This window comes from Globicephala melas, chromosome 20 (assembly GCF_963455315.2).
Source record: "Globicephala melas chromosome 20, mGloMel1.2, whole genome shotgun sequence".
In the NCBI taxonomy this organism is placed as follows: Eukaryota; Metazoa; Chordata; class Mammalia; order Artiodactyla; family Delphinidae; genus Globicephala; species Globicephala melas.
In genome coordinates this window covers 28,046,316-28,073,539 of record NC_083333.1, presented here as the reverse complement: position 1 = coordinate 28,073,539, position 27,224 = coordinate 28,046,316, and the positions used below count along the sequence as shown (strand labels likewise).

The window sequence follows — 27,224 nt, the reverse complement described above, 5'->3', positions numbered from 1 at the left end:
CCCAGTGTACCCGCACCCCAGACCCTGTGGTCAGAGTTTGCCCCTGCTACATCGTAGCCATGCTAATAGATGTTGGCATAGCTTCTCTGAACTTGCAAATGCTTCACCTCTTCAGTCTTCACAGCCTTCTGGGGTAGTGGGTGGTACTGACGTCCCATTATCCAGGTAAGAAAGTTGAGGTTACATCACCGTTACAAGGTCACCAGGTCATCCGTGGTGGACAAGGTGGGATTCTGGCTTCAGCCCCAGACAGCCGGACCTCTCCCTGACCAAACCCGGGTGAAGCCAGCTTCGCTTCTCCCCGCCAGCTGGGGTGGCTCCAGACCCTGCTCGGTTCCCTCCTCCGGCCCCACGCCATCCCTCGACCTCCTTTAGAACCCCCTTCCCTCTGGCAGGCATGCGCCCGCTGCACTATGCAGCCTGGCAGGGCCGGCTGGAGCCCGTGAGGCTGCTGCTGCGGGCCTCCGCGGCCGTGAACGCCGCCTCGCTGGATGGGCAGATCCCGCTGCACCTGGCTGCCCAGTACGGACACTATGAAGTGGTACGTGACCCTGCCAGCCTACAGGGGCGCGGGGGCAGGGAGAGGGGGGCTGGCACGGGGGTCGGCCAGGCCAGACCCCTCACTTGGCTCCCTCCACCCCAGTCAGAAATGCTCCTCCAGCATCAGTCCAACCCGTGCCTGGTCAACAAGGCCAAGAAGACGCCCTTGGACCTGGCCTGCGAATTTGGACGGCTCAAGGTAGGGCCTGCCGCCCTTGGGCTACTGGGTTCTGGGGGTCTCTGGGGTCTCAGGAGGAGGCCCTACCTGAGTGCTGGTTGCTGCAGGTGGCCCAGCTGTTACTGAACAGCCACTTATGTGTGGCACTGCTGGAGGGGGAGGCCAAGGACCCGTGTGACCCCAACTATACCACACCCCTGCACTTGGCTGCCAAGAACGGCCACAGAGAGGTCATCAGGTACCCACAGGGGCCCCCCCAACATCCTCATCCTTTTCCGCTGGGACTGGCGATGTCCCCTCAGTGCCCCGCCCTGCTGCCCTCTTCACCCTCGCTCTGGGTCTCTCTCCCAGCCCCCAGCAATCGGCTTCCTCTCCTTCCCCACCCCCTGTCCTCTGCCCCAGTAACTCACCCTCCCCTCCACAGGCAGCTCCTGAGAGCTGGGATTGAGATCAACCGCCAGACCAAGACAGGCACGGCTCTCCACGAGGCCGCGCTGTATGGCAAGACCGAGGTGGTGCGGCTGCTCCTGGAGGTGCGTGTGGGCCCCTGGTCAGCCCGCGGGTGTGGACGGGTCCCCAGCGGGTGCCAGGTTCAAGCCCCGGTTCCCTCTTTTACTAGCTGAGTGACCTTGAGCTCATCCTTGACCCTATCTCTGAGCTTCCACTTCCTCATCTGTAAAATCTGAAAATAGTAACTACCTGCTGGGTAGCTGTGAGAATTGGGAGACGCGACAAACCAGGCGCCCAGCACAGGCTTACCCCGCACTGTTGCACCCAGGGTGGGGTGGACGTGAACATACGGAACACGTATAACCAGACGGCACTGGACATCGTGAATCAGTTCACCACCTCCCAGGCCAGCCGTGAAATCAAGCAGCTACTGCGGGGTGAGCGTGTGGGGAGAAGACCCAGCCCAGGGCATCCGGAGCCGCTCCAGAGGGTCCCAGGGAGCGGAGCAGGAGAGGATGCCACGCTCCTGGGCCCCGGGCTGGTCTGGGGGGTCATGAACAGGGGACTGGAGGGGTGGGAAGATGCCCTAAGGACCCTCAGATGACACCTGTCCTCCTCCTTCTTCTAGAGGCCTCAGGGATCCTGAAGGTCCGAGCACTCAAGGATTTCTGGAACCTCCACGATCCCACTGCCCTCAACGTCCGGGCAGGGGACGTCATCACGGTGAGGACCCAGTGCAGGCGTTCCTTTGAGACACAATGATTGCTGTCACCTCCTTGGGCACCTACTGGGGATCAGGCTCTGTGTTAGGGTCTTTATATGCACAACCTCGTTGAGTTCCTCCCAATCCAGGTAAGGTAGGTGCTCTTACCATTTCCTTTTTGGCGCTGACAAAATTGAGGCTTAGGGAATGAAAGCAGTCTGTCCGAAGTCGCAAGCTAGCAAGCAGTGGAGCTGGGACCTGAACCCAGGCTGACTCCAGACTCTTGTTGGTATGCCCTGGAGGCACCCAGGGGATTGGGCTGGATGCTGGCGGCAGGGCCAGAACTGTGGGCCAGCTTGGGCACCAGAGGCCAGCTCCCCGGGGGGAGGGGAAGAGCTGGACCGCAGCTGCAGGGCTGGGCGCTGGGTGCAGCACGTGACCGTGGCCTCGTCCGTCCCCCGGCCCCTCTGCCACAGGTGCTTGAGCAGCACCCCGACGGCCGCTGGAAGGGCCACATCCACGAGAGCCAGAGGGGCACGGACCGCGTGGGCTACTTTCCCCCGGGCATCGTGGAAGTGGTCAGCAAGCGGGTGGGCGTCCTTGCACCCCGCCTCCCCTGTGCGTCCACCACCCTGCGCCCAGGCCTCTCCAGGACACCACAGCCCCCTGCTGATGACTCCCTGCACCCCCTTACCTATGGCCAGCTGCCTCGGGTGGGCCTCAGCCCAGACAGCCCAGGTACCTCCTCCTGGGGGGGGCAGTGCTGGGTACTGGGGTAGACATCTGGCTCTGGCAAGCTGCCAGTCAGCTGTTGGCAGGGCCAACTGGGGCTCTAACCCCTTGGTTTCTGCCCCCCACAGCAGGTGACAGGAACAGTGTGGGCAGCGAGGGCAGCGTGGGCAGCATCCGCAGTGCTGGCAGCGGACAGAGTTCCGAGGGCACCAACGGCCACAGCACCGGCCTCCTTATTGAGAATGCCCAGGTGGGGGGGCGGGGGGGGTGTTGGTTGGGACCAGGGCCGGGCCCCCCACACCCGCTGCCAGTTCCCCAAGTGAGAGTCAGTTCCTTCCCTGTCTTCAGCCACTGCCCTCTGCTGGAGAGGACCAGGTGCTGCCAGGACTGCACCCCCCGTCCCTGGCAGGTAGGAAGGGAGACTGGGACCTGGGTGGGCTAGGAGCGGTGCAGGTGGGGAGGCTGAGGGCTTGGCACCCCTTTGTCCTGCCACCCTGATTCCATTTCTCTCCCTCCTTGAAGACAACCCAAACCACCGCCCTCTAGCCAACTACCGCTCCGGGGAGCAGCTCTTCACCCAGGACGTGAGGCCGGAGCAGCTGCTGGAGGGGAAGGTGTGACCTGCACTGGGGAGTGGGCTGCGGGTAGGGGTTGGGATGGGCCTCAGTGTGGACTTAAGTCCCTTCTCAGACCAGGCCCCTGGGGAGGCTGGGGTCAGTGGCAGGTCTGTGGCCTTGGCACCCCGCCCCTGCCCCTGCCCCCGCCCCAGCAGACTCAGCTCCATTACCTTCACCCCTCCCCCCATACCACAGGACGCTCAGGCCATTCATAACTGGCTCAGCGAGTTCCAGCTGGAGGGCTACACTGCCCACTTTCTGCAGGCTGGCTATGACGTGCCAACTATCAGCCGCATGACACCCGAGGTAGGTGCTGCAGCGGGAGGGCAGTGCAGGAACCAGTGGGCAGAGCAGGAGGCCTGATGGCATGACTCTGTGTGGCAGGACCTGACGGCCATCGGGGTGACCAAGCCCGGGCACAGGAAGAAGATCGCCTCAGAGATCGCCCAGCTCAGCATCGCCGAGTGGTTACCCAACTATATCCCGGTGAGTGGGCGACGGGCACGGGCTCCCACCTTCAGCTGCGGCTTTGCACTGCCTTCCTGGCTCGGGGGCCGACGGTGCTGCTTTTGCAGGCAGACCTGCTGGAGTGGCTGTGCGCGCTGGGGCTGCCGCAGTACCACAAGCAGCTGGTGAGCAGCGGCTACGATTCCATGGGGCTGGTGGCCGACCTCACTTGGGAGGAGCTGCAGGAGATCGGAGTCAACAAGCTCGGTGAGGACTGCCCTGGGCCTCTGGCTGGGCCCCCGCGTGCCCTGGAGGATCTCCAGAATGTTTCGGGGGTCCAGGAGGGATGAGGGTGACCCTTCCCAGCCCCAGCTAACCCTTCCGCCTCTATCCCCCCCTCCCAGGTCATCAGAAGAAGCTCATGCTGGGGGTGAAGCGGCTGGCCGAGCTTCGGCGGGGCCTACTGCAGGGGGAGGCCCCAGGTGACGGCGGCCGCCGGCTGGCCAGGGCCCCGGAGCTGATGGCCATCGAGGGGCTGGAGAATGGGGACGGTCCGGCTGTGGCTGGCCCGCGCCTCCTCACCTTCCAGGGCAGCGAGCTGAGCCCAGAGCTACAGGCGGCCATGGCAGGGGGTGGCCCCGAGCCGCTCCCCCTGCCTCCTGCCCGCTCCCCCAGCCAGGAGAGCATCGGGGCACGCTCACGGGGGTCTGGGCACTCACAGGAACAGCCTGCCTCCCAGCCCAGTGGCGGAGACCCCAACACCCCACAGGAGAGGAATCTTCCAGAGGGAACAGAGCGGCCCCCTAAGCTTTGTTCCCCACTTCCTGGCCAAGGGGCCCCCCCTTATGTTTTTATGTACCCCCAGGGCTCGCCCTCCAGCCCAGCCCCAGGGCCGCCTCCTGGTGCACCCCGGGCCTTCTCCTACTTGGCCGGGCCCCTGGCCACTCCTCCAGACCCGCCTCGGCCCAAGCGCCGGTCCCACAGCCTGAGCCGCCCCAGCCCGGCCGAGGGGGAAGCCGAGGGGGAGGCCGAAGGGCCGGTGGATAGTGCCTTGGGCAGTTACGCCACCCTCACTCGGCGACCAGGACGCAGCGCCCTCGCCCGGACCAGCCCCAGCCCGACGCCAACCCGAGGGGCGCCCCGCAGCCAGTCCTTCGCCCTGCGGGCCCGCCGCAAAGGCCCCCCGCCCCCGCCCCCCAAGCGCCTCAGCTCCGTCTCCGGCCCCACCCTGGAGCCGCCGCCGCCGCCAGATGGAAGCCCGGCGCCCAAGGAGGGGGCCCCAGGGCCCCGGAGGCGAACACTCAGTGAACCCACGGGCCCCTCGGAGCCCCCCAGCCTGCCCGCCCCGGCTGGCGCCGCATCGGACACAGAGGAGGAGGACCCAGGGCCCGAGGGGACACCCCCGTCTCGGGGCAGCTCAGGGGAGGGGCTCCCGTTCGCGGAGGAGGGGAACCTGACGATCAAACAGAGGCCCAAGCCGGCGGGCCCCCCACCCCGGGAGACGCCTGTGCCTGCTGGCCTCGACTTCAACCTCACAGAGTCAGACACTGTTAAGCGGAGGCCCAAATGCCGGGAGAGGGAGCCACTGCAGACGGCACTCCTGGCCTTCGGGGTGGCCGGCGCCACGCCCGGCCCCCCTGCCGCCCTGTCCCCGCAGACCCCCGGCGAGTCCCCCTCGGCCTCTGCCAGCCCTCCCCGGCCTGACCCTAGCAGCCTCCCAAACCCCGGAGCTCCAGCCCCTCTCTCTCCCAGCCCCCCGACCCAGCCCCCCATGGCTCCCTGCCCGGGGCCGGCTCTGGAAAACAGTCGGCGGCCCGGGGAGATGGAGCCCCCGGCTCCCCCTGCTGCCCTCCTCAAGGTGCCCGGAGCAGGTATGAGGCGGGACCCGCGGGGAGAGGGTGGTGTTGGCAGGGCTCGTGCCCAGCCCAGCTGAGTCACAAGCCAACCTCTTTGTCTCTGCAGGAACAGCCCCCAAGCCTGTGTCTGTGGCCTGCACCCAGCTGGCATTTTCTGGCCCTAAGCTGGCTCCCCGTCTCGGCCCCCGCCCTGTGCCCCCTCCAAGGCCAGAGAACACTGGGGCCACGGGCCCAGGCCGGGCCCAGCAGAGACTGGAGCAGACCAGCTCATCCCTGGCAGCTGCCTTGCGGGCCGCGGAGAAGAGCATTGGTGCTGAGGAGCGAGAGGGGTGAGGGGTGCTGGGTGCTTCGGAGGGGGAGAAGGCGGCGTAAGAGCAGCTCCGCCCGAATCCTGAAGCCTTTTCCCAGGGTTCCGGGAATGACGGGAGGGGGATGTCACCGTCACGTTGGGCAGATCCTCAGGCTGGGGGGCCCCTATTGGGATGGGAGGAGCCTGGGCCTGGGGTCACCCGGATCTGACCTGCAGGGAATCCTGGTGGCTGCCACTTAGAGGCACGTGAGCTTGGGCAAGTCACTTCTCCCTGTGAGCCCCAGCGTCTCTGTGCAAGGAAGGGAACGGTAACTCCTACTGCCTCGGGAAGTTGTGAGAATTAGGAGAAGACGCACTCAAAGTGCGCACCAACCACGCTCCCGGTAGCAGCCCCCTTGCCCCGGGCCGGCAGGGTGCGGACCGCTGGCTGATCTGACCTGCTCCTTCCCCTGCTGCAGCCCCCCGGGCACCTCCACCAAGCACATCCTGGATGACATCAGCACCATGTTCGACGCCCTGGCTAACCAGCTGGATGCCATGCTGGACTGAGCCGGACCTGCTGGCAGCTCGCAGCAGTGCCCACCGTGACCTTCCTCAGCCACTGCCTTTCCCCCGGCACGGACGCCGCCCCTGCCGCCCTAGCGGGGTCCCTCCTGTTGCTGCAAGCCAACGGCTGTTGGCACCAGGGCTCTGGGAGGCGGCCCCCAGGGGAGCTGAGGGGACTCGTCAGAACCTGACACCTCAGCAGAGCCCCCTCCCAGTGTGTAACCTGACGGGACGGCCCTGCCTTTTGGGCAGGGACCCTGGTGAGAGCTTCCTCTCCAGGAAGAAAGAGGTGGTGGCCGGGCTTCTGGGGTACCTCCTCTGTCCCCCCAGTGTCTCAAGCCCCTGTGCCAAGGCCCTCTGGCCACCCACTGTGCTGTCCTGGCGCCCAGAGGCTGGAGGAGGCGGTGTGTCTGGCCTGGTCCCCCGCAGGTGTTCACAGGACATGTAAACAAGCGGCCAGGCCAGCCTCCGCCGCCGCCCCTGCCTGCCCTCAGTGAGGCAGAGCTGGCGGGGGTGGGAACAGTGGGATTCACAGGTCCCCCAAAGTCCAGACGTTCCCAACTGTAAATGTTATTTTTTAAGCAGAGAGAAATGCATATATTTTAAATGGAATTTATTCTATCTATAACTGCCTGAGAGGACGCAGTGGGGGAGGGGCTTCGGACCACAGCAAGAGCACCCACTGCCCGCCTTGGGGCTGGAAGCCTGACCTGGTTGGCCCAGGCCCCGGCTCTGTAACCATTAACCTCTTCCCCCAACTAACACCAATGAAAGTGTCATTCCACGTGATCGGGCTCTGTGTTTGGATCTGCGCCACGGACCTCTGAGCCAGGGGTCGCACCTGAGCCGGACCCGAGCGCTCCCACTGACGCGCAAGGAGGAAGGCTTGGGCCCTCCCCTCCTCACCTTTGCGGAGGGGCTCCGTCACTGGCCGAAGCCCTGGGTAGGTCCGTTAGTGGCTGCCTCATGGACCAGCCACAGGTTTTTCTTCAGGAATTTATCAGTTTTAATACAAACCAGTCTGTATTCATTCCTAAAAGGCTCATTTCCAGTAAAAAATAATAATACACCAGTGAAAACATTCTCACAGGATAACTAGGGCCGGGGCTGAAAGGAGCCCTGGGCTGTACCCCAGGACTGGCTCTCTCCGCCAGCTTGAGGGCAGGCACAGGAGGAGGTTCCAGGGCCAGGCGGGGGCTCTGTTGCATCTTCAGGTTTCTGTGTGAGGCTCCCCCCTGACCACAGAGGAAGGGAGGGAAAGTACTCAGGGCCAAATCCAGGCCCCTGCCCCAGGAATACAGGATGAGAGGGGCACAGGGAGGATAAACCACCACCCCTGCCTTCAACAGTGGCCTAGAGAGCTGTTCGGACCTCCCACGGCTGCTCTCCCACAAAAGGTGGAAGCTCAGCCCCATGGCTCATAGCTCTGCCTGAAAACCCAAGAGCAGAGGGCGCTGCATTCGGTGACCCTGAAGGGGGGCGGCCCACAGGTGGAGGGGGCTGAGGGCCCCTCTTTTAAGCGCACGAGGTCATACATTCAAGAGTCCAGGGGTGCTCCCCCTGGTGAGGAAGAGCCAGACTGTCCTGACACCAAGGCCACAGCTCAGCATCTCTTCAGTAATTCCCCGGGGGGGCAGGACGACAGCTGGGTCTGACACCGGGAGTTGGGCCTCCAACGCCATAGGGCACAAGAGCAAACCCTGAAACATTCATGATATCAACTCCCCAGACTCAGAAATGGGTCTGGCTTTAGCCCTACGATCCAGAGCAACTATGACCACCACGGCCAGTGGCTCAGAAGGGAGAGTTCATGCCCAGCTTAGTTTCAAACTGCAGTTTCTGTCGCTTCTGGTAGCGGACCCGGACCCTGGTAGGGCGGGAGATTAAAGTCCAGGTTAGCGCAGACCCCCAGACGAGGGGACGGGCAGGACACCCGAGGAGGAGGGCGGGACGGCAGTGGGAAGGCAGGGGAACGGTGCCCCGGAGGTGACGGGCTGAGGGAACACACCCAGGCCCAGAGGGGGCACCCAGCCGGTGGCTCACCGAATCTCGTGCAGCTTCACGATCTCGTTGGTGACCACCACGAGGACCAGGGAGAGGCAGCCCAGGAGCCACGTCAGCAGAGGCACGTCCTCCAGGCCAAAGTGGACGTGGCTGTCCCTGTGTGTCCACAGCTGCAGGTCCGCGGCTGTCTGGACCACCTGCCCCAGCAACCTGCAGGAGGTGGCAGCCCTGCATCAGCGGGGTCTCTTGCTTCCTCCCCTGCTTTTCTCAGCAGGGACAGCTTAAGGAGGGCACCCTTCAACCTCTGGCCCAAAGCCCGCCCTCCAATCACAGCCCCGCTGCAGCCACTCCCCTGCTCCCACCCTCCATCCCAGAAGGACTCACACCACGGGCACGGTCACCGCCCACCAGAGGTTTGTCAAGGGGCTCTTTCTCCACAGGGGCTTGGTGCGATGCACGTGGGTGATGGAGATGAAGACTGGAGAAAATGGGGTCAGTGGTGGGTGTCAGACTTCTCACGGCCCGAGGCCTGGTCCCCAGGGTGCCTCACCAGCCCCGGGGAGCCCCTCACCAGTGTGCAGGACGGTCAGGGCGGCGGCGAGCTTCTGAGCCGGCAGCAGCCCGTTGGCGAAGTCGTCAAACCAGGCTGGAGCCGTGTCGGCGTGGCTGCCAAAGCAAGGTGTGGGCTCAGCTTCCTCTGGGCCCCGGGGAGGGAAACCAGGGCGGGGGTGTCAGGATGGGACCCACCTGGGCAGCATGATGGAGGAGCAGTTGGTGAGGTTACGGACCCGGGAGCTGTCGCAGAAGCTCTGCAGTGTGAAGCCAAAGCAGATGAGGCACGAGCTGATGGTGAGGCTGAACTTGAGCAAGAAGCAGAGCAGGAAGTAGTGCTGGGTCTGCGGGAAGAGGAGGCCCGTCACCGCTGTGGCAGCCGCCCCCCGGCACACGGATTCAACGGGGTCCTCAGTCAGTGGGCGGGCCCGGGGGATAAGGAGCAAGGATCTTGCCAGCTCTGTACCACCCCTCCCCCTTGGTCTGGGGAAGTTCGGATGGAATTCCTCCCCCCGCCCCAACCCCACTTCCCTCCCCCAGGGCTCAGCCCCCTCCACACCGACATTCCTCAGGAAAAGCCCAGGCTCCCAGGGCTCCACGGTGCTTACCTTCTTAGGAATGGACTGAAGGTTTTTCCCCGTTGCCATAGACATGATGGAGCTATGGGGGGGCTTCCCCAGCAAAGAGATGCTGAAAAGCAGGAACTTCCGTGAAGGGTGGTGACTGTGACCCTCTGTCCCCCAATTCTCATGTGGGAAGGACTTCGGGAGTCCTGAGAGTGAGGGCAAGTCTGCTGGGCAGATGGGATAAGACAAGGGAGAGGGTGCCCCCGGGCCTCCTGTACCAGAAGTGAGCACTGAGCATGGCTTCCTGAACCTGGGCTCCTGGGGACACTTGGTGACATCCCAACCCTGCCTGCCTGGGCACGGAGGGGCGGCCCGGCCTCTCACCTGAGCAGAGGGTAGCAAAAGCAGGACAGCCACAGGATATCGGTGGTGCTCAGGATTGGCGGCAGCTGGACGAGGCAAGAGAGGAACTGAACCAGGAGAAGCCAGGAAGCACGATGAGATTCTAGCAAAGAGTAAGACACTGGGAGCCCCAGGGCTGACTCGCCCTGTGCCCAGACGGAGACTCACGTCCTGGCTGAGAGGAGACGGCGCTGGAGGGGACACTATTCTGCCGGCGGGGTCATCTCCAAAAGCCCAGGGGGTTCACAGAGGCTGTGGGGGCCCCCCAGGCTGTGCTGCATCCTCCCAGCCTCTCAACCGGCCCTTGAGTGAAGGAGTGAGCAGGGAGGGGCGATGCCCGTGCCGGCCCCACCTCACCTGGATGACCACGAGAGTCAGCTGGCACTGCAGCAGGAAGAGGAAGCACTTGCGAATGCCGTAGGTGGCGTGCCGAGCCTAGGGACCGGGAGGGGCAGGTTGGGGCCTCTCTCAGGCCCCACAGCTGAGATGGCCCCAAGAGCCAGATGCCCCAAATGTTCCCACGAGGGAGGGGCGGAGGCAAACTCCACTGCCTGGGAGAGCTTCGCCTGGAGGTGAGCCACCCTTGGGAGCTCAGGCCGGTCCTGCGTCGCGACTGCCCGCCCCAAGCAGGACCTGCCCCCCTGCCCCCGAGCGCCCCCCCCCCGAGCCCCCACCTGCTCGATGAGCCGGATGACGCTGATGGTCTCCTCCTGGCGGAAGGTCAGGGAGCAGGGCAGGCTGTTGAGCTGCCCCGAGAGCTGCAGAGGAGAAAGGCCGTCCGAGGCCTGGGCCATGCTGGTGCTGGTGGCGTAGCCAAAGGTCTCCCAGGAGCAGCGGGACGGGTACAGGGGATCCAGGGCAATGCTGCTCAGCGTACGGGGGGAAGCATACCCATCAGCTGAAGCGTGCCAAGACCCCGTCTCCCACGGGACTGAGCAAGCACCCACTCCCTCTTCTCCCCGCCAAGTCCAGGTTCCTTGGTCCCGACCAGGGCAAGATCCGTTGTGGGGTCTCCGGGAGGAAGAGGCTGGCCCCCGGCTCTGGGGTGTCACCCTGACCTGATATCGCTCTGGAGGAAGAGGCAGCTGTTCCGCAGGTTGGCAGAGCTGCCCAGGCAGCAGGTCACCTCCCCATATTCCTGCATGATCTTGATCATCTCACACATGGCTGAAGGGGCAGAGTCGGGGGGCACGAGAGTCAGGCAGGTGAGCCCCACGTGGGGTGCTGGGCAGAGACCCCCAGGACAAAGCAGGAGACAAGGGAAAACAGGCCCCTCTTTGGGACCATCCTGCCCCCAATTTCGGGAACATCGTATGAATACTGTCACTTCTGACTCCCTAGAACGGGCCACCAAGGCTCCAGCCCGCAAGACCCCCAGCTCCTCCCAGCCCAGGTTCCTCCGCTCCCTGCGTGGGAAACGAACATCGCTCCGGAGCCCGCGGGGTGCCCATGCACTGGCAGTGCTCCACACAAGGGCCGGGCTGGCCGAGTAGCCGCCACCACGGTACTCACTCTCGGGGGTGCAGTCGGTGAAGAGGGGCACGAGCAGGGGCACATTGTCGATGTTCTGCAGGTGGGGCCGCACCTGGTGGATGCCCCGGGGCAGCTTGGCCTGCAGAGAGCAGAGATGCCAGTTGCCTCAGGGTCCCTCCTCCCTCACTCCTCTGCCCTGGACAAGCCACGGGCCAACCCCAGGGCTCTGGGGACACAGACACCCCACCACCACCACATCGTACCCGGTTGCAGTCCTCCAGGAAGCTGGGGAGGTCGCTGTCGGTGGGCTGGAAGCTAATGAGGTCCGAGTGACCCTCCTCCTCCATTAGGAGGAGCCCTTCCGCATCATCTCGGGACACTGTGGGGACAAGAGCCTGTCCCTCACCTTGGGGCCAGACTTCTGGGGGCCCTTCCTCGCCTTGCAGATGACGCAAAACTTCCTGTTTCGAGGTGTCCTCCCCCCCACCCCGTTGACTGCCGTTGCCGCAGGGAGATCAGAGCCATCTTGCAAGGGGGGGATCCGTGGAGGCTCTTCCTAGTTGTAGCCCCAAGGAAGGGGAATGACCCACACCTGCCTCGTGTCCACACCAAACCTTTGCCCTCACCCTGATTCAGGTCATCGTGCAGGGATCCAGTGTGGCTAGGACTGGAGGGGGGGATCTCAGAGCCGGGCATGTCACCATTGGGCGTGAGGGAGATGTGACAATTCCAGCCCGTCTCCAGGCCCATCTTTTCTGCAAACACCTGCACCGGGAAGATGGCAATGAACAGATGGGCCCAAAGGGTCGCGTGGGGAAAAGGGTCAGTGGGAGCATTGGGGGTGCTCCCCCACCTTGCTTTTGAGCTCATCCTCCAAAGAGAAGTAGACGAAGCGGATGCAGGCGTTGACCAGCCCGTCGATGAGGCGCACGATGTCCAGCCGGGCCTGGTACTGGGAGGACACCATGCCCATGAAGATCTGCCCGCTCAGGGCCTGCATGCAGTCTTCCTTCTCCAGCACCTCCCCGATCCCTTCTTCAGGAGGCACAAGGCACAGAGCCCGGCCAGGACACGGCCCAGGCAGGACACCCAGGAACCAGCAGATGGCAGGAGGCAGCCCGGGGCCACACATGCAGATGCCATGCCCAAGTCAATAAGCACGCGGGCCCCAGGGGACCACACACGCAGCCACACACATGCACAACCAAGACATAGAGAAGCCAACAGACACAGGGGAAAAGACAAGGAAAGGTACTCATCAGTCAGGTGACAATCCCTGGTCCAGGGCTAGGGGGCGGGCCCCACCCTCAGCAATGGCTTCAGTTCATGGTCTCTGGGGTCATGAGACCCCAGAAGGCTGTGTGCTTGGCAGAGTGGGGAGGGGTGGGTGGAGCTCTGAGTCCCTCTGCTCCAGCAGGCTTTGTGACCCGGTCCTTTGTCTGACTCAAATAAGGCTAATGCTCTATACACGCTACTGCTTTATAACCTTCAAAGAAAGCACTTTGCTATCTGTCATCCCACTGGAGCGGCACAGTGAACCCGTGAGCAGGGCAGACAAAGCACCTGGTTATAGATGAGAATAAGGGACTCGCCCACGTCACCAGACAGTGAGAGCCACCGCGGTGTTCCAGGTCCTCTGCTACGGTCTGGTCCAGGCCGCTGGAAGCCCTCCCGGCCCCCGGCCCCCGGGCACAGGGCCCACGGTACCGTCTGAGCTCCAGCTGCCGCGGCGGGCACTCAGCTTGATGGGAACGGTGCTGGGCAGCTCGCACGTGGTGAAGATGCTGCTCCGGCCGGGCGCCTGCACCAGCTCGATGCACTTGCCGTTGAGCTGGGACGACAGGGCACAGCTCATGGGCTTGTAGGCGAAGGCAGAGCAGTAACCAGACAGGCAGGCTCGCTGGTAGAAATCCAGCACTTTCTTTCTGCCAGGGAACCGGGGTGGAAGTGAGGTGAGTGGTCCTGGGATGCCCCACCCCTGGGAGCCGGGCAGGCAGACCACCAGAGCTGACTGCTCCCGCCCCTGGCATCTGCTTCCTTACCTACCTGTCGGAACCCGAAAGAGGGTAGATGTCGGCTCCATCCCAGAAGTCTGTGCAGGCCTCCAAGACCACGTCGGCCGTGCCGTGGGACAGCATCTGTTCTGTGCCTGAGGGCAGTGGCGGGGAGAGGAAGGCCAAGCCATGAGTGCCCAAGCCACCTCACCTCCGGGGACATACTGCCACCCTTGAGAAGGGCACTAAAGGAGCCCCTGGGGGATGGGAACTCCCCAGGCCTCATGGCAGCAAACCTGTAGGCAAGGCCACTGGGTGCATAGCGCAGGCTCTAAGCTGCCGGTCCTCCAGACAGTCCCAGCATCTGTGGCCACCACCATCCCAGCCCCCGTCCCCGAAGCCAATCTCTGCCACGTTTGAGATCTCGGCAAGAATCTAATGCTCGTCGGCCCAGCGCTCCCTAAAAAATGACACCCTAAAAAGAGCCCCGCCCTGCCCAGCTCCCGGGAGGTTTGGCCTGATGCGGGCGGAGCCGGGGAGGCTCACAGGTGGTGGTGTCCTTGATGAAGAGGCTGATCATGTGGCTGAGCGGGGGCCGCCGCTTGGTGACACAGGAGAGCCTCCCCAGCGAGGTCTCCTTCATGGTCTCGGCGCTGGGGAGGCGGTAGAGCGCAAGGTGGTTCCCCTGCTTGAAGAGCTCCTTGGCCCCGGGAGTGAAGCCTGCAGGAGGAGGGACGGCACGGGGCCTCTGGGAGGAAGCCCACCCCCACACACCACCCTCCCTGGCGGGGAGGGAACCCCAGGCAGGCTGGGTGGCTTCCCTCTACGCGTCCATCCCGCAGGCAGTTATCTTCCCGGATGAGGAAGTGCCGTCAAGCGGCGGTGCCTGGTTAAAGGGGATGATCAGGGAATTCCCTGGCGGTCCAGTGGCTAGGACTCTGCGTTCTCACGGCTGAGGGCCCGGGTTCAATCCCTGGTCGGGGAACTAAAATCCCACAAGCCTCGTGGCACGGCCCCCCAAAAAAAAAGGGGGTCGATCAGAAGCCCAAAGGGTTGCTGGTGCTCTTGAGCGAGGCCACGCCCGGGCCTGGCATGTTTGGAGCCGGGGGCCCAGCCTCTTGGAAGAGGCCGGCAGCTAGCCCAGCCGCCACCCCTGCGGTGGCCACGTACCAATGAGGCGGGCGAGCTCGCAGAGGCCCCAGGGCACGTGCACGGGCAGCACGGTGCTGTGGCTCTCCTGCAGGGCGATGTTGCACAGGTGGTCTGAGAACCGGCACAGCCGCTCGGTGACGCTGGCGTTGCACAGGTTCAGCAGCACGTTGAGGCCCAGGGGCTTGAGGGAAGTGAGGTGGAGCTGCCAGTTGGAGTCATCGAACTGGATGCAGGAGGGATTCTGCTGGTCCTGGGACAGGCTCAGCATCTCCAGGTGGTAGTCACACACGAAGTCCTCGGCCTCATAGGTCTCGCCCTCCAGCCCGTGCTGGGTCTGGAGGAAACGTGGAGGGGAAGAGGGGCCTCAGGCTGGGAGGGATGCAGCGGGTGCCCCCGAGAGAAGGCACCGCCTCCCAGCAGGGTGTGCTCATGCTCGCGCTCTCCCATCCCTCTCGAAACCCCTTCCCTGTCCTTCCCGGCTCCTGGCTGCTTCTGGGATCTGTGCCCAACAACACTGTCACCAGCTCAGAGGAGGTTGTCCAGACCAAGCGAGAAACGACAAAGCACGTTTCTCGGCCACGGGAAATGTTTTTAGAAGGAGCCACTGGCTTTCTGTCTTTTGTACTTTTTTTTTGTTTTTGGCCGAGTGGCATGTAGGATCTTGGCTCGATGGGACCCGCGACTCCTGCAGTGGAAGTGCTGGCACCCCTGGACCACCAGGGAAGTCCCGGCTCTCTGCCTCTTGAAGGTTGTGATTAGGAGGAAGGGCCTTGCCCCAACCAATTACCACCATCAGAGAAACACGGAAAATGGGGAAGGGCCTACTTCACGGAAAAGCCATGGGCGAGGCCTCAGGAGGTCCCGGAACAGAGGCCAAGACGGCTGCGCTTCGGGCTCCATCCGTCCAGGCCGGGCTGCACCCCTGTGGCCCCTTCGGCAGGCGAGGCCAGGACGCCCTGCGGCTGACAAGCGGGCTGCTCTCCGCCCTCTCCCCTCACCTTGCCGGGGTCTTCTTCACCGCCCTCTGTGTCCCTGCTGAAGCTCACGCTGGAGCCGGACAGGTGTTTGCTGCGGCCGTGAGCTCTGTGGTGAGAGGAGGGCTCGGGGGCCTTGGGGCCATCGCCTGGCCAGTTGCCGCGCTCCTGCTCATTGGAAAGGTGCAGGGTAGGGTTCAGGGAGCCGGCCAGGAGGGCGTCTCGTTCACGGGGCTGAGGAGAGCAAGGAACACAGGCCTCGGACCGGCGTCCCGACGGCTGCCACGGGCCAGTGAGGCAAGGCTGCTTCGTCCCCTCAGGGCGTCATCTCTGAAGCAGATCCTGAGGCCTGAGCCCTCCTCCCCGCTCCTCGCCTCGCCCTCCCTGAGGCTACCAGCCGGGCCCAGGCCATACCTCCTCCTCCACCTCGGGATGGCAAAAGGAGCGCGTGGACAGGTCATCCGTTAGGTCCTCGTGGCTGCTGTGCGGGGGCTCCACCTTTCCGCTGAAGAACAGCACGGTCTCCGGGCTGGGGTTGGGCCATGACAGGATCCCCTGTTTGTCCACACAGCACAGGACCTGCAGGGAGAGAAGAGGACTGGGAAGGGGCCTTGGAGGTCCCCAAGCCGCCAGGGGCCGCTTAAGTGACCAGACACGGCCAGAGAGCAGCCTGTCGAGGCCAGGTCCTCCCACGGGGCCCCCCTCACCGTGACGGAGCCCAGGCTGTGCAGCAGGCTGGAGCTGTGGCTCAGCGTAGGAGACGTCCCCTGGATCACCCGCAGGAAGTGGCCCCAAATGCAGCGCAGCATCTCCTGAGGGCAGAGACAAAGCCCGCGAGGCCGGCTGGGGCTTGGCCGTATTTCCCTGGAGATGGCCTCTGGGGCCGACAAAGGAAACGGTCCGGGAGCACCAGGAAGTTGGGTGGAAAAGCCTGTGTCCAGCACGGCAGTGACACATTACCCATGTGGGACGGGTGGACTGAGGGGCTCCAGGAGCCCGTGGGAGGCTCAAAGGCCATAAAGTAGGGGAGTCCCAGGGTTCCAGCAGGGGCCCGAGGGAGCGCGGGCTGGGGGTACGGGGCCTGGAGCAGAATCCATCCTGGGTGAGCGTACCTGAGAGGAGACGGCTTCGGTATAGCTGCTCAGAGTGTCCTCCGAGAACTTGGCCAGCTGTGCGGAGAAGAGGGTGTGAGCCTCGGGGAGGAAACCGCCAGCCAGCCTCTCACAGGCCTCCGAGCTGGCGGGTGGGGCCTCGTGCCAGCAGGGCTCCCGACGCCTTTGGTGAAGGACTCCCGGGCAGCCCTTGAATCCCCCGTCTGCTGACAGCCCGGGTGGACACTCAGCCACCCCCGGGGCCTGGTCTGGAGACCCTTCTGGCTGGAGAGGGCAAAGCCCTCGGAGAGCTGCCCAGGCCCTGCCTGTCGCTGGGCCACGGGGTAGGGGTGGGGCTGGACTCCTGCCCTGTCTGCTGGGCACAGCCGACTCTTTTCATTCCTCTCTTTGGTTCTTTTTGCACTGTCCCCCGACCCCCACCCGCCCCGATGCCTCGGAACAACCTACCAGGGAGCTGGGGGAAGCCTTGCTCATCTGGGCCAGGACACGGGCTTCTCCACAGGCAGTTGCCAGGACCCAGAGCACAGGGAAGAGCAAGGGGAGGATGGGCAGGACGCCATTCACCTGGGAAGGAGCGAGCCACACAGGCTCCCTGAGATGTGCTGGCGGCCGGATGGAGGGAAGGGCTTCCCCGGCCCTGGGGCCCTCCCCTGAGTAAAAAGGACAGCTAGGGGCAGGAAGGGAGGAAGGGACGCAGGCGTTCTGAAGCTAAGCCTAAGAGACCCCTGGGCTGCAGAGAGGGAGGGGCAGTCAGGGCACCACGAGGGGACGCAGTCTCAGGGGAAAGAGGAAAGCGCTACAGAGAGGAGAGGGCTGCCGCCACCTGCAGCTGGAGGAGGGTGTACTGCCAGGTCATGACACCAGGGGCATTCAGCATGAAGCGCAGGGCGTTGGTGATGAGGAAGCCAGCCTGTCGGGAACAGGAGAGACGCTGCCTTATCCCCCACAGAGAGACCCAGGCTCTAAGCCTCCCCGTCTTCTGCCCACTCACAGCCCCACCCCTGGCACTGGCCGGCTCACACTGGGACCCTCTAGTCTTCACTCACACGCTCGTCCGAGTCTGGCCCCCAGGCTCCCCCATTTCCTGGCCCTCCCCCTGCCCTGTGCGGCCCCGCCTCACGCACCAGGACCACGGGCACCGCGTAGTGCAGCATCACTGACTGCACCGTGAACCTCTCGTTGTCCAGAGCGGTGACTGGGCGGGACAGGGCCATGTCCAGGCACCACCTGCAGAAAGAGGGGATACTACACTCGGGCGAGCCCTGCTCAGGGGAGAGGCCAGAAGCCCACCCCTTCACCTAGCATCACTGGGTCCTGCAATTCCCTCCTATTCCTTGGCCCCGGCCAAGTGGCCTCCTGGTCACTGTGGCCAGGAGCTCGTGGCAGCCTCTGAAGCTGCCCCCTCGGAGTTCAGACTGAGAGGGGGTCAATCACCCAGTCGAAGAATTCTCACAAGACACTAAAGAGAAGACCTTCCGGAGATGCCTGTGCTAAGGGACCTCAGTATGGACAAGGCGCCTTCCTGTCACCGGCCCCACCACGCCCCCTGCTCACAGGAGGCACCGGGCCGAGAAGTCAGGGGACAGGAGTAAGGCAGGGCAGCGCCCTCACCTGACGTTGTCGATCACAGGGGTCTCGAGGACGCGGAACAGCCGGTGCTGCTGGGGGTTCTGTGGCCCTTTCTTCACTTCTCCCCGGGGGGAGGGGGGCGGAGAGAAAGGTGGAAACAGGTCTCCCGGCTCCAAGACGATGTGCTCATCATCCTGCCAGCGACGAAGGGGAGGAGGTCGAGGGGAATTAATGGTTCCATGGAAGCCACTCTTCCTTGACCGTTCTGGCTAAGTGGAGACATCTCATTGGGTTAGGGACCATCAGTTAGCACAGAGTCAGTTAGGGTGGGGCCTGGGGGACTGGATTCCTAGCAGCTTGAGGACCAGACAGAAGAAAGAACAGGACAAGGAGAAAGATGTTCCAGCTTTTCTCCATTCTCCTGGAGCCCTTGCCAAGAAGCCCAAGAGCTGGGCTGGAAGCATCAGGATTAAGCCCAGGGACCCTCCCACCATTGCCGGTGGACACTCCCACAGCATTTCCAGGGAAGGAGAAAAGCCTCCAGCTACCTTGATCCCCCTCAGAGAAGCAAACGATTCTTGGCCAGGCCTCAGAGCTATGATGTCTCCTTCTACCAACAGGCTAACTGGCAGGTTGACGAGATGTCCATCTCTGTAGGCCCAGTGTAGGGACCAGGATGGTGCAAAGGGCATGTGGAGGTCTGGGTACATGGCATCTAGCCACTTGATCTCCTTGCCATCCCTGAGGGCATCTGATGAGAATGGAAAGAGGGAAACAGCCTCACCCACTGGATCCACACACCAGCCAGATCCAGCACACAGCTATGAAGCTCTGTCTGCGCTTCTCCCTTCCCCAGACGGCCTGCATCAACCCACGCCGCTCATTCCAACACTTCCCCTCTACGAGGCCACCTCCCCACCACCCCAGCGCGGGCACTTGCACCTCCTCTGAACACCTGAAGCTCTTATTCTTTGTACCCTGCTTCCATTCAAATACATTTTGCTAACTTTGCTAAGGGCTTTGAGGGGTGTGCTGAGCTTCCTGAGGGGTACAAACGTCAAAGATTAAGCCGATTTGGCCCCTGGCTTTGAGGAGCCATTAGCCTTTCTGCCCGCCCCAGGCCACTGCCTGGGTACCCACAGCCGTCCCACGGCTCTCGCTGCACCACTGAGAAGAAAGCAGGGCATCCTTATCCCCTGAATGCTGACCGCAGGCAACGCCAATGTGCTGGGGCTCCTGGCTGGGGCTCGGGACGGGAGCTCCAGGGCTCTGACACACCCCAGGGCACCTTTTCCCACCTGACTCGCCTGCCCCTTGGCCTCACCTTGGATTTGGTCAATGATCCCTCGGAGTCTCCGTTCTACCTCTCGGCGCTTCAGGCGATCTTGCCGCCCAATGAGGACGAGGTTGAGGAGCAGCAAGAGGAAGAGCGCAGAGGCGTTCACCAGCTCCACCCCGTGGCTGGCAGGGAGAAGAGGGGGCACTGGCGGGGCGCGGGCCGGGGGGTCTCCAGCCCACCAGCTCCACCCCGTGGCTGGCAGGGAGAAGAGGGGGCACTGGCGGGGGGGCGGGCCGGGGGGTCTCCAGCCCAGCCAACCCAGGGCCCCACACTCCCCTCCCCAGTCTCTTCTGAAAAGAGGGTCTCCTTCTGGTTCTGACACCAGCCGGCCAAGGGACTGTGGATCCCTACGCGACCCAGGCGCTGACTCTGGGGGCAGCTCCCCTCTCCCCGGGATGTCCCAGGCGGGTGTGGAGGCGGGAGGGGGACAAGCCCAGACCCTGCGCTGGGAGAGGTGGGAAGGAGCCCCTCCCAGGGCCTCGGACCGCATACCTGCCAGCCGGCTGGCCCCCGTAGCAGCCCAGCAGCAGCAGCACGGCCAGGAGCATGAGTGAGGCGCCGGGCCAGTGGAAACAGGAGCAGCGGTTACTGTGGTGCAGGAAGCTGCTTCTCCACAGCTCCTGAGGAGGGAGGGGCAGGAGGCCAGGGAGTGAGAGGCCCCGGGGGGGCCAAGCGAGGAGGGAGGAGCCAAGATTCTCTGCCCCGCATCCTAGCCGCCTTCCTCCCTCACCCACCCGACGGAGAGCCCAGGCGGCCACCTCTGTCTTCTCGCTTTGGTCTCGGCTGGGGTCAGGACATCACTCTGAAAGGAACCCCGGCCTCTTTCTGATTTTTAGTGATGCCTCAGTCGGGTCACACCGTCCAGGGTGACAGGGAGAGTCATGGCCCCGAGAATGTGCTTCCCAAGCTTTTCCACCGCCCCAACTAGGCTCTGGACTCCCCATGAGGATGTGTCACCTTCCATGTGAGACTTTTCTTCCGTTCTTTTAGGTGTCCGTCCAGCACCGCCTCCAGCTGCTCCTTCAGGATGCTGAGGGCCTTCTGGGTGGACAGGCCCAGGGCCAAGGGAGCCTCGCCCTGGAGGGAAGCAGGAGGCACTCAGCATCCCTCAAGCAGGAGGCACTCAGCATCCCTCAGGAGGCCCTCCCCGCCCACCTCCCCAGAACCTTCCTTCCTTCTCCCAAATCCTCACCCTCCCTCCCTCCACTAGCCCGGACTCCTCAGGGCGTGAGCATGTTCAGATCTCCACCAAATTAAAAGACGTTCAAGTACACAGTGCCCTGCTCCTCAAAGCCAAGTTTAAAACAAAACCAGAGGGCTTCCCTGGTGGCACAGTGGTTGGGAATCTGCCTGCCAGTGCGGGGAGCACGGGTTCGGACTCTGGTCTGGGAGGATCCCACATGCCGCAGAGCAACTAAGCCCATGTGCCACAACTACTGAGCCTGCGCTCTAGAGCCCGCGAGCCACAACTACTGAGCCCACGGGCCACAGCTACCGAAGCCCGTGTGCCACAACTACTAAAGCCCACGCACCTAGAGCCCGTGCTCTGCAACGAGAGAAGCCACCCAATGAGAAGCCCGTGCACCGCAATGAAGAGTAGCCCCTGCTCGCCGCAACTAGAGAAAAGCCCGCATGCAGCAACAAAGACCCAAGGCAGCCAAAAACAAAAATAAATTAATTAATTAAAAACAAAACAAGGGCTTCCCTGATGGCGCAGTGGTTGAGAACCTGCCTGCCAATGCAGGGGGCACGGGTTCGAGCCCTGGTCTGGGAAGATCCCACATGCCGTGGAGCAACTAGGCCCGAGAGCCACAACTACTGAGCCTGTGCGTCTGGAGGTTGTGCTCCACAACAAGAGAGGCCGCGACAGTGAGAGGCCCGCGCACCGCGATGAAGAGTGGATCCCGCTTGCCGCAACTAGAGAAAGCCCACACACAGAAACGAAGACCCGGGCTTCCCTGGTGGCGCAGCGGTTAGGAACTCGCCTGCCAATGCAGAGGACATGGATTCAAGCTCTGGTGCGGGAAGATCCCACATGCTGTGGAGCAACTAAGCCTGCAAGCCACAACTACTGAAGCCTGCACGCCTAGAGCCCGTGCTCCACAACAGGAGAGGCCACCGCAATGAGAAGCCCGTGCACTGCAACAGAGACCCAATGCAGCCAAAAATAAATAATTAATTAATTAATTTTTTTTAAAAAAAACAACAAGAAGAGTCTGGTCTTATAAAAAATTTTAAAAAAAAGAAACGAAGACCCAACACAGCCAAAAATAAATAAATAAATAAAATTAAAACAAAATAAACCCCAAAAAACAAAACCAGAAACAAACCTTTCTTTACTCAGTGTCTTCTAACTCACCTTTCACTCAACTCCCAACCCACCACCAACAGCATCCCCCAGCCCCACTCAGACCGTGCTCACCACTGAGCTCCCGACTTATTGCACTGGGGCCATCTTTCGGATTTCCCGGGCCAGAAAATAGGTATTGTTTACGTGGGGAGAAGAGAACTAACCTGGAGATTCTGGCTTCACGTTGTTCCTAGTAAAAAACATTAAGGAAAAAACCCCACCGACTTCTGTTACCACCATTTCATAAAAGGGAGGCTACTGTAACCCTACAACATTGGGAAGGACAGTCTCAGAAAAAAAGACAGCTGCTGCCAGGAAAGGACCTGCACTGACCGCACCGCACTCTCATCTCACCGCGGGTGGGTGGAACGTGGCATGGACAGGGGTGGTTCCCAGCACATTGTCCTATGTGACCCCATGGCCTGGCCTCTCCCATTGAGACCCCTTGTTCCTGGGCTTCTCTCCTGTTTTGTCCTGTCCGTCTACCCCACAGTCCATCCTACGACATCTTCTCCACAACTTTATGTACGTTTCCAGGGCAACCTCAGCCACATGGATTCACGTGTCACCAATAAGCTTACAACTGCTAGATTTCACCTCTAGCCTGACCGCCACCCCGAATTCTGACCCGTTCCCTAAACTGCCGCACAGCTGTTTCATGGGTACCTATGAGTTGACACGTCCAAACCCCCGAAATTACCACCCGGCCCTCCCCGCCCGAGCCAGCACCCCTCCTACAGTTACCATCACCCAGGCACCCCAGCCCCTCCCTGCAACCTCTGCCTCCCCCTCCTACCTCCCCAGTCCCCACCTTTTCCAAACCAACCGCTGCACCCCAGCCAGTGAGCGCATGTCTGATGAACTGACCCTGTTTACCTTTAAAATCTAGCCCAGACTCCTGAGCGTGGTCTGGGATCTGTCAGCTTCTCCAGCCTCCTTTCCTGCCATTCCTGTCACGTGCCGCACTCCCCCAGCTCATGTGTCAGCACCTTTATGGATTTTCCTAGCCAAGAACACACTCCCTGCCCCAGACAACTCTTACTTCTCCTTCGAGACTCAGCTCAAACACCACCCGCTCTGGGAAATCTTCCCAAAACCCAGGGCTGCACATACAGGGGGAGGTTTGTATTCCAAAGGCAGCCCGGGCAACCTCGCTCACAGGCGGCATCACGGAGGACCGTCGGTATAGATTTGCCTGTCTGGCTCTCCCACCAGACTGCCAATGCCTTGAAAAGGGTACTAAATTCTTCCATCTCCACACCCCTCCACCAACCACTAAGACAGTACCTATCACAGGGCAGCAGCTCGTGAATGCTTGCTGACTGACTGAATGAACGCCCATGGAGTTTCACTGGTCCCCATGACACCTTCGTCAGGGTTGTCAACCCAGGATCTGTAGCAGAAACACCTGGACCTTTTACAAACGTGGCTGTCCAGGCCCCACCCAGACCTAGTGAATCAAAACTTCTGGAGGTGAGGCCCAGTCCAGATTGGATCTGATGCACAGATCCCCAGTTGGGGGTCCTGGAAAAAGAAGGCCCCCAGGAAAGGCAGGGCCTGGGGGAGGAGTGAGTGTTTCTCAGGGGCCACCTGAAGAGCACCCATGTGGGCTTCCTCCAGGGAAAGTTCCTGAGCAAGAGGCACAAAGGCCTGGACCTGGGGCACCAAGAAAGGGACTGGGCTTATCTACTGAGTCCTGGCCAAGGGTCACTGAGCCAGCGATGCCCTGGCTGCCTGGGCTCACGCCCTACCCTCTTCCCTCCTATCCCCGGGGTCCTGCCCCGGCTTTGCCCACCAACATTCTGGATTTCCTCCTCCCTGCCGGTCTCCACGTCCACCCACCCCCTTGGCAGGCTTGACCCTCGCCAGACACACATCTCCACGACTAGGAGTTGACGGACTGGGGGCCATATCCCCTGGCTGCAGACCTGGCGTGGTGGGAGGCCCCTGAGTGGAGACCCCATGCTGGCCTGTCGCCAGCTCCCTCGGCCTGAGGAATGAGGACGGGCTTCGGAGTGGGCCCGGACCAAGACCTCCCAGAGCCCTTGCCTAAGTCTCACCTAATCCCTGCTCTCCACGGTGGCTTTGGGGGATTATGAGGATGAGAGCTGCTGCTTCTCCGAGGGGATAACTGGTTATTTCCGCTCGGGAAGAAATGGCCCTCCGGGCAGGGAGCCGGCAACCGCAAGGGTAAATACGGTACTCCAAAGCACCCACCTCCCTCTGGCAGGGATCCGGGGCCTCCCTGAGAGGCCGTGGTCCAGGACAAAGGAGTGTCGGGCAAGGCCTGCATCTCTGCCTCCTTGGCTCCTGGCATGAGGGAAGAAAGCCTCCAGGGGCGGGAAGGAGGAAGAGAAAAGCAAAGGGGGACCACAGGCCTTCTCATGTCCAAGGCAGGATGCCTGCCCCTCTCAGCCCAAGAAGGCCCAAGAAGAATAGCGTTTGGGAGGCCCAGCCTCCCCTCCCCTTTCTGCTTCCTCCCTCAGGCTCGACCTGCCGAGCTCCCTCCCCGCAGTGGGATGTGCAGGTTCCCAGGGTGGACTTGCCTAGGCCAGGTCTCCAGAAATGATAAAGTGAGCAAACCTCCTGCGGGCAGGGAAGGGCTGGTCCGCAGAGGTGGAAAGGCTGCATGCCAAAGGGCGGGAGAGAGGAAGAGCTGACAAATCCCACGGGGCTGCACAATCACCCGGGAAGCTGCTTGGTCTGGAATGAGCGCCAGGCTCAGGAAGGCAGGGAAAGGCTAAGGGGAGCAGCCAGAGAGCCCGGGCGGCGGCCTCCCTCCAGCCAGGCCTTTAGACCAGGACACTCAGGAACTGCCCTCTGCTTGCCCTGTGGCTGCCCTGCCTCTGCTGCCTTATTTCCGGCACCCCCAAACCCCCTGGGCAACCCCACCCAGCAACTGTTTCTGCTCCTTCTCTTCCTCCAGGGTCTGAGAACCTGTCCCGTGCTCCTCTCCAGGTGTGGGAGGAGGGGCCAGAGGGTGGCAGATGCTCCCGGGGCAGGGCCGGCAGAGGCGGGAGGGGCCCTGCAGAGCTGAGGGCGTGCATCTGCCCCCGCACGTTGTGTCTGGCTTGGAGCACCAACTCCAGACTGGAGATTAAAGACAGCACAACAGAGGCAAAATAAGCCATTCTGTAATTATACGCCTCCTGAAGAAAGCGCCTGCCTGCAGAGCGCCCCGGGGCCAGGACACAGCCCTCAAGGCCAGCCAACCCTCCACGGCCCCAACCCCACTTATCCAACTGCCGTGGCCGCCCGCTGAGGCCTGATGGCCACTCTTCACTCAGTCTCCGGCAGGAGGGTCCCGGGTATGGGTAAAGTCACTGTTTCTCTCATTACCCCATGGCTTTCCCCCACGCGGTATGAGAACTGAAGCTGAGGAAATTGGTGAGAGACGTTCACGCTTTCCAAAGGAAATTCAGAAAGGGCTCATGCGTGAGCTAGGTGGCCTTTCTCAAAGCATAGAGATAGGCTGGCACCCAGCGTGCCCGGGCACCCATGGCAGGGCGGGCGGGGGGGGGGTGCGGTCTGTGCAAGGACAGGGATGGTGTGAGAAATAAGAACGCCTGTCATACACGTGCCATCTGAGCTCTGCTCTTCTTGCCTAGCAGGGCCAAGAAGGGTGAGGAAAATCTGCCCCAGACTTAAGTACCCAAAGGCAGGAAGCAATTCTTCCTACTTCCCAGGTGCTCAGAAACTCCCACTCCCCAGCCCCAGGCACCTCCAGGAGATTCCTGGGGCCAAGAAGCCAAGGCTAAGCAAGGCCTCTACACCAGAGGGGAGGCGTGGCCCTGCTTCTCCCCTGACACTGAAGCTTTTCGGGTAGAAGCAACCCCATCCCACTGTTTTAAGTGCTCAACCTCAGCTGAACCCAACAGAGGAGCTCGAGGCCATAGGAGGCGTAGGCTCAGGAGAGGCTGCCAGCACGTGCCCATCGCGCCCCGCTTCATTGTCAAAGCGGGACACGGGCGGGGCCTGGGGGCTGGAGGAGCAGCAGGTGGTGACAAAATTCTACCTGCTAAATCAGAACTGCAAGGAATCTGCTACCGAACAGAACCAGCTCCCCAGGGCCCAAAGCTAAGCATCTGGGTCCGTCTAATGAGGCTTTAAGAGCCAACACGCCTGGGCTGTCCTGTGCCACCTCGGTCAGGTTTCCCAGGTGGCCCAGAACCGGAAGACCCCAGCCCCCAGTCCCTGTCCTTTCGGGACTCCCCTGAGGTTCCCTCAGCACAGCAGCTGTTTTCCTTCCCATCCTACCTGTTTCGGGAGAAAGTGGAATCTAGGTCCCCTAGGCTCAGGTAGGCAGACTGTGAATTGGCCTTGGCCTTTGGCCTTGGCAACAGCAGGTAACCACTAATTAGAACCAGCTGGCCCCTTCACCAGGTTTCCCCACGGTCACAGCCTCCTTGGCCAGTGCAGGTGAGCGGGACCCACAGCTGGACTCCACGAGGTCTGAACCAGTGAAGCAGAGATTCGGCCACTATCCACCAGGGTCTATCATAGGCGTCACCATAAATCTCTTCCGAGTTTGGCCAGACACAAATCCACTCTGTCTACAGACAAGCAGCTCAAAGCCTCAAGCAGAGGCACCTCCTCCTCTTCCTCACTCTTCCCAGCTCATGCTGACCTGGGCACTTTCAACTGTCTTCTTTCTCACCTCCTGCAGCCAAGACCTAGGAAGAAATCACCCCAGCCCCGTTGGCTCCCGCCTCAGTGACTCATGTGGTCCGGCGAGAAAAGCCTCCTTAATGGCCCCGAGGAGGGGTGGCATCCAAGCCTTGTGCCTGGAGACCCGGGTCCCAGCACACCTTGACAGGATGCCCCACGGGGAAACTTGGGCTCTGGTCCCGCTCTGGGTGACTCAGGAGCCTGGCAGGCAGCTACGCACACGGGCTTTCTGGCTCCCATCCCCAGCCTCCTTCCACGGTCCTCACTACCTCGTAATCCAAGCCGCCTCCAGCCCAGCTTCCATCTTCAACCGTTAACCCAAAGCCTCCGACACAAAGCGGGGAAGCGGGCGTGTGGAACGGGGGCATCGAGCCCAGCTGGCATACTCACTTTGCTGCCTTTGCCCTGGTGGGCAATCCATAGCTCTGCCCGTTTAAAGAGCATGGGGTAGAGCCTGAGCCACAGCGAGTCAGCCACAGAACTGCCAACACTGCTCTCCGAGAGGAAGAGGAGACAGAGAAAGACAGAGAGGGAAAGAGTGAAGAAAGAGAAGAGAGAAGAGAGCTGGAGCGCGTGTGAGCGAGGAGCGGGGCGGCAGCGGCAGCAGAGTGGAGCTTCAATCTGCTGATTAATTTAGCCTATTTCCAGTCACGCTGCAGATTTAGGGAGGGAGGAGGAGGAGACCGGCTG

At 62.3% G+C, this 27,224-nt stretch overlaps 2 protein-coding genes across 7 annotated transcripts in view; one reads left to right on the top strand and one right to left on the bottom strand.

The window, feature by feature from the left end:
- Positions 1–7,480, top strand: part of CASKIN2 (CASK interacting protein 2) — a 14,072-nt gene extending 6,592 nt beyond the window's left edge. For all 3 annotated transcript variants that reach the window (XM_030837647.2, XM_030837649.2, XM_060290104.1), the window contains exons 5-20: positions 396–541; positions 644–739; positions 826–956; positions 1,143–1,251; positions 1,497–1,605; positions 1,797–1,891; positions 2,348–2,609; positions 2,732–2,853; positions 2,952–3,012; positions 3,126–3,217; positions 3,416–3,526; positions 3,605–3,706; positions 3,796–3,934; positions 4,072–5,538; positions 5,630–5,852; positions 6,292–7,480. In XM_030837647.2, the coding sequence (XP_030693507.1) occupies positions 396–541; positions 644–739; positions 826–956; positions 1,143–1,251; positions 1,497–1,605; positions 1,797–1,891; positions 2,348–2,609; positions 2,732–2,853; positions 2,952–3,012; positions 3,126–3,217; positions 3,416–3,526; positions 3,605–3,706; positions 3,796–3,934; positions 4,072–5,538; positions 5,630–5,852; positions 6,292–6,382 (3,356 nt within the window). In that variant the 3' untranslated portion in view covers positions 6,383–7,480. The remainder of the gene's footprint in view (positions 1–395; positions 542–643; positions 740–825; positions 957–1,142; positions 1,252–1,496; positions 1,606–1,796; positions 1,892–2,347; positions 2,610–2,731; positions 2,854–2,951; positions 3,013–3,125; positions 3,218–3,415; positions 3,527–3,604; positions 3,707–3,795; positions 3,935–4,071; positions 5,539–5,629; positions 5,853–6,291) is intronic.
- On the bottom strand, positions 6,976–27,224 carry TMEM94 (transmembrane protein 94). Of its 4 annotated transcripts, none has more exons than XM_060290103.1 (31): positions 26,925–27,222; positions 20,474–20,593; positions 20,009–20,136; positions 19,502–19,638; positions 18,726–18,928; positions 18,220–18,371; positions 17,733–17,835; positions 17,432–17,518; positions 17,056–17,172; positions 16,609–16,665; positions 16,204–16,308; positions 15,911–16,075; positions 15,521–15,730; positions 14,541–14,856; positions 13,917–14,090; positions 13,423–13,525; positions 13,084–13,301; positions 12,230–12,411; positions 12,003–12,141; positions 11,640–11,755; positions 11,416–11,515; positions 10,962–11,070; positions 10,578–10,767; positions 10,261–10,338; positions 9,886–9,971; positions 9,544–9,625; positions 9,131–9,279; positions 8,955–9,049; positions 8,768–8,861; positions 8,423–8,593; positions 6,976–8,079 (listed from the first exon to the last, which is right to left on the bottom strand). In XM_060290103.1, the coding sequence occupies exons 1-31, from the start codon at positions 26,976–26,978 to the stop codon at positions 7,983–7,985; spliced, it is 4,137 nt and encodes a 1,378-aa protein (XP_060146086.1). In that variant the 5' UTR covers positions 26,979–27,222; the 3' UTR covers positions 6,976–7,982. The 4 variants fall into 4 exon arrangements, with proteins under 4 accessions (XP_060146086.1, XP_030693504.2, XP_030693503.2 ...); XM_030837644.2 differs by having other exon boundaries at positions 6,976–8,246; positions 12,230–12,408; positions 26,925–27,220; XM_030837643.2 differs by having other exon boundaries at positions 6,976–8,246; positions 26,925–27,219.

What these genes read in the sequence shown, in the direction of transcription:
- TMEM94 (XM_060290103.1), bottom strand. Translation starts at nt 26,978, where the DNA reads ATGCTCTTTAAACGGGCAGAGCTATGGATTGCCCACCAGGGCAAAGGC. An exon ending in GGGGGCCAGCCGGCTGGCAG is followed by an intron (nt 19,639 to 20,008) that starts GTATGCGGTCCG and finishes TCTCCCTGCCAG; the next exon opens with CCACGGGGTGGAGCTGGTGA. An exon ending in GCGGTGACCGTGCCCGTGGT is followed by an intron (nt 8,594 to 8,767) that starts GTGAGTCCTTCT and finishes CACCTCCTGCAG; the next exon opens with GTTGCTGGGGCAGGTGGTCC.